General features: G+C 36.4%; 1 protein-coding gene across 1 annotated transcript in view; it reads left to right on the forward strand.

Moving 5' to 3' along the window:
* The window catches only part of nampt1 (nicotinamide phosphoribosyltransferase 1), a 32,328-nt gene extending 27,709 nt beyond the window's left edge, over positions 1–4,619 (forward strand). The window contains exon 11 of the mRNA XM_020516383.2: positions 2,352–4,619. Coding sequence (XP_020371972.1) covers positions 2,352–2,462 — 111 coding nt within the window. The 3' untranslated portion in view covers positions 2,463–4,619. The remainder of the gene's footprint in view (positions 1–2,351) is intronic.
* The last annotated feature ends 213 nt before the right edge of the window (positions 4,620–4,832 follow it).

Genomic DNA, 4,832 nt, shown 5'->3' on the forward strand with positions numbered 1-4,832 from the left:
GGCCTTCTGTGTTCCTCCAGCTCCACACTGTGTAATCTCTTACTCCAGCATCGGCAGTTCTTAATATTTCCCAGTCCAGTACTGTACCAGAATTCTTGTTTTAAAGTATATGTCTGAACCTTGAACTGTATCAGAGTTTTTCTGTCAAACGTCATTGATTTTCCTCTGCAGAATATGTAAACAAAATGGCAATATAAATACAATAGCATTTCTCTTGAACACTAAGCATGAAGGTAATGTTAAGTGCATGCAAGTGTGAATATGCAGTAGGCATTGTGAGGAACACAAGACTTGCTGCAACTGATGCAGCAGGGAATGTGGTTAGAAAAACAGTTTGAGGGTGGTGATGAAAAGAGCAGGTTTAAAAGAACATGTGATATTTACATTGGCTGAGTTATTTTGCTAAATTCGTTGAGTATAGGCACACGATGGGTGTTACTGGCACATGGCATTATTAACTGAGGGGGGAAATAGACAGAATTAGCTAGCAATTGCTATACTAAGGATGTATATTCTTTAACTGATTCCAGAATAGTAAAGGAAAATTGTTTCTCGGACAGTATCTTGCAAAAAAAGCAGCAAGACGAGCTTTGTAAATTGCTGAGTTAAAACTCAGTTTTCTGGGAAAAGATGGGGAAGGTGTGAAATAAGAACATAGAACAAGAGCAGTGCAATGTCAGAAAGATCAGCTCACTGTTTCTGTCCAAATCGATAAAACAAGAACTGTGGTTGCTGGAAATCTCAAACAAAAACACATTTCTGGAGAAACTCAGCAGGTATGACAGCATCTGTGGAGAGAAAGCAGAGTTAACATTTTGATTTCAGCAGCCCGTTTTCAGAACTGATTAGCAAGAGGTTGGTATATATGCTGAAGACAGGGTGTTGAGGCAAGTGAATAGGTGGAACTGGGGACAGGGAGAGCATGTGATAACTGGGGAGACAATGGGATGGATGATAGTCTGCCAGATAGAAAGAATAGCTGTTAATGGGACCATAAGTAGATGAAAATGTATGCTCAACCGACTTATGGTCCCATTAATAGCTTTTCTTTCTCGCTGGCAGACTATCATCCATCTCCTTATCTCCCTAACTGTTGTATTCTCCCTGTCTCTGCCTCTGCTTTTGTCCAACTGAAGTATGAAATATTCTGTATTTAAATAAGATCATTTTAAATACACAATTACTCAACTTCAAGCTTTCAGTTGTAACTGAGAGCACATGATATATCAGATAAAATGTCGACAATACAACCTGCCTGCAATATGATTTGAGTCAAGCCACTTCGTGAAAAGTAGGACTGACTGGTTCTGCTGTATATCTAGACTGGCTGTTCTAATCATTGACGCATTTTTAATGAAACAAATCCATATTGTGCTGTCCATTGATACAAAAGCATTGTCCTTCATGCAATCTTAGTTCCTGTTCTCTTGCCATCTTATTCCTAACATCTGTTTTGAACTACTATATTCTCTAATAAAGGAAAAGGGATTGATTGATTGATTGGAAATGCCAGAGCATTTTCAGACAATAAAGTACTTTAAAGTGGAATAACTGTAACAATGTAAGACGTGGCAGCCAGCAGGCACAATGAAGGTTCCCATGTACAGAATTTTTAAGAATTCATTTGTGGGATGCAGATGTCACATTTATCGTCTGTCCTTCGTTGCCCTTGAGAAGAAGGTGGTGAGATACCTTTTTGAATCGCTGCAGTCCACCTGCTGTGGGTTAATCCACAATGCCCTTTGGGAGGGAATTCCAGGTTTTTGACCCAGCAACAGTGAAGGAATGGAAATATATTTCGAAGTCAAGATGGTGAGTGGCTTGGAGGGGAACTTGCAGATGGTGTTCCATGTATCTGCTGCCCTTATCCTTCTAGATGGAATGATTATGGGTTTGGAAGGTGCTGTCTGAGGATCTTTGAATTTCTGCATTGCATCTTGTAGATAGTACAATGACTAGATAATCTAACTTCCTAATGTTAATTGAGGATAAGTATTGTCTGGAATTGCAGACATAAACTACCTACTCTTTGAAATACCGTAGTTGTCATGAAATCTTTTGCATTCACCTGAGAAAGCAGGCAGGGCTTCAGTTTAATGTCTTATCTGATAAATGGCATCATCTCAGCACTTGGTCAGTATTGCATTGTCAACCTTCACTTTTTGTGCTCAAGTTCTGGAATGGGACTTGGATCTACAATTTTCTCAGGCATTTAAGATTCTTTAAGTTGTATATTACCTGCTTGCGTATGTATCTGTCTTTCTTAACTTTAATCCATGATTTAGAACAGCAACTTTTTTCTTCCCATTAAATCTTTTACAGTTGCATTTAAATTTTACATCTTTTTACAGGATCTTCTGCATACAGTTTTCAAGAATGGCAAAGTTATCAAGAGTTACACCTTCGATGAAGTGCGGGAAAATGCTCAGCTGAAGATGAGTAAATGTGGAGAACTTCAATAAATCCAAATTCATATCAAATATATATACATATGTACACAATGATGTCAAGTCTGTTGCGGGTTCAATGCACAGATGTATATATCGTAATGGTTTTAAAATTTGCCTATGAAGTTGAAAAGATTTATAACTGTCACATAAAACAGCAAATGAAGTCCACCCATACCCTCATCATCCACTGCAGTTTGCATTTTTAACTGACGCTTGCTGTACACAAATTTTAACATTGTGTTGCTTTGAGCAGCTGCTGCTTGTGTTGTAATATGTAAATTGTGGGGTATAATAGTGGTAACAAGAAATTATGAAGATGTGCAAATGTTGGTCATGTGTTTGAACTGGATAACCTACTTCACAAAGGAAAATGTTGGCCAATATGGGACATATATTTAAATATATTTTTAGTGTGTATACACCAAACTTCTTTACAATCTTAAGTTTTTTTTTTTCTTTTAATGGGGGTTCAATTTTATAGTTCCGTACTCTGTTCTGGTTTGGAAGTAGGGACAGTGTTGCTGAATAGGAATAAACAGTTATGGCAGTCGTACAACCATTTGTTATTATGATGAACAAAGCCTTCTTTGCACACAAATGTTTAGATTTGGGGGGTTGGTGTGGGTAGTTGATAGTGCACTTTTTAAGAGAACTACTTCGTGTGCTGGAAAATTGTAGGCTTTTTTAGAACCTGAAACACTGAGGAAAGGTGTCTAACCAAACAACTACCTTTTTGAAGTTTAATGGAACAATCAAAAATGAATTTATTCTTGAAAGACTTTGTAGTTTGTCAAGAATATTAATTAATTTTGATGCACTTGTTGAGCGCTAGCCTTCTATTTCACATTTCCAAAATTGATAGGAAGAATACTTTCGTTGAGATGCTAAGTTTTTTTTTTATTTTGCCAAATTCCTTTGTACAATTTAAATTGAGAACTCTCTCTTCCCCAAAAAATATTCTACACCAGTGTAACACTTAAATTTGGAAATGGAAGGGAAAATTAGACACATCACTGTCACCCTAGTAGAATGAAATAAACCTAACTTCTCTTGCAATGAGGGAGGAAGTCGTAAAAGTATAAATTTTATAACTGAAGTATAGATTAGGCCTTTAAGTTCTGTATTGCACCATGTTGTAGTTTTGTGTAGAAAATTAAATTCCTGGGACTGCTGTTTACAACAGAGGTGTATTATGTTTCCTATCCTCTCTGATTGTTTCATATCCCCAAATTTCAATGACGCTTGTAATGTTTTTTGATGCTCCTTACTGTAGCAATATACCTAAACAGTAAAACAGATTGCTAGACTATGCAATAAGATTTTTCTCGTTGAACATGGGAAGTGAACATATTGGTTCCATATATTTGTGCTGAAATGGCTTGAGCATACTTCTTCTAAGTACAAGATTCTGAAAATAAGCCATTTCCAGATATCATGAATTCTGCTTGCTGCCCCCCACAGTGGAAACTGTGACAGAGGAAGATCATTAGTATTACTATGATACAAATTACAGACCCAATGACTTAATCTTAAATGGCTTGTTAAATTTGAATGTGTTGTTAATATTTTCTCCTTGTAACATCAACAGAGTAAGTCTGGGATCATCAATTAATAAGGGGAACAAGTGTGAAGAATATTTTCCAGATGTTCAGAAACAACAGGGGCAGGGGTCATTTAAGTGGTGGAGAAAGCAAAACGACAGGTACTCTGAAACATTTTTATATAGAAAAGCTAGGTTTGTTTAATACTAAACCCACTATTTAAAATGTCTTTCATGCCTTGCGTGACCAGTTTCTGTTTCCAAACTGGACTCTTTTACATTTTGAGACACAAGTGGTTCAGCTTGGAATACTCCAAATTGAAAAATGTTATTGTTTGCTCTCTAGATACAAATAATTAATGTATAACATAACAGTAAAGTGAACTTAGAGTTGACACTTGGAGATAAATTATTGCCATTAAGTAACCTTGAAGAATGAGTTCAGTGTGTCAATGGTTTGGTTTCAAGTTTTGGTGAATGAATTTCAAAGTTATGGATTTTGAAAAGCCATGCAAATATTCATGATTCAGCTAAATCCAAGAATTGAATAACTATTGGGTGAAGCTGTCTAGGAATTGAAGTGAATGTCAGTTATGATCATGAATAAAACATCCAACATAGCAACCAAATATTTAATTAATGTCTTATTTCAGACTCTTCCGTGGGCCCAAAAGCCTGAAGAGTTGTAGCACTACTGATGCAAGCCTTGCTATTTTTAATTGCATTAGCTGTCAGATGCTGATCACATTTTAAGTGAGTTAATTAACAAAGTAACATACTATCACCTCACTGAGGAATATTTCTTACTGGGGGTGGTTTGTGATGGTAGTTATTAGTATTTG

Source organism: Rhincodon typus, chromosome 18, assembly GCF_021869965.1.
Source record: "Rhincodon typus isolate 14 chromosome 18, sRhiTyp1.1, whole genome shotgun sequence".
In the NCBI taxonomy this organism is placed as follows: domain Eukaryota; kingdom Metazoa; phylum Chordata; class Chondrichthyes; order Orectolobiformes; family Rhincodontidae; genus Rhincodon; species Rhincodon typus.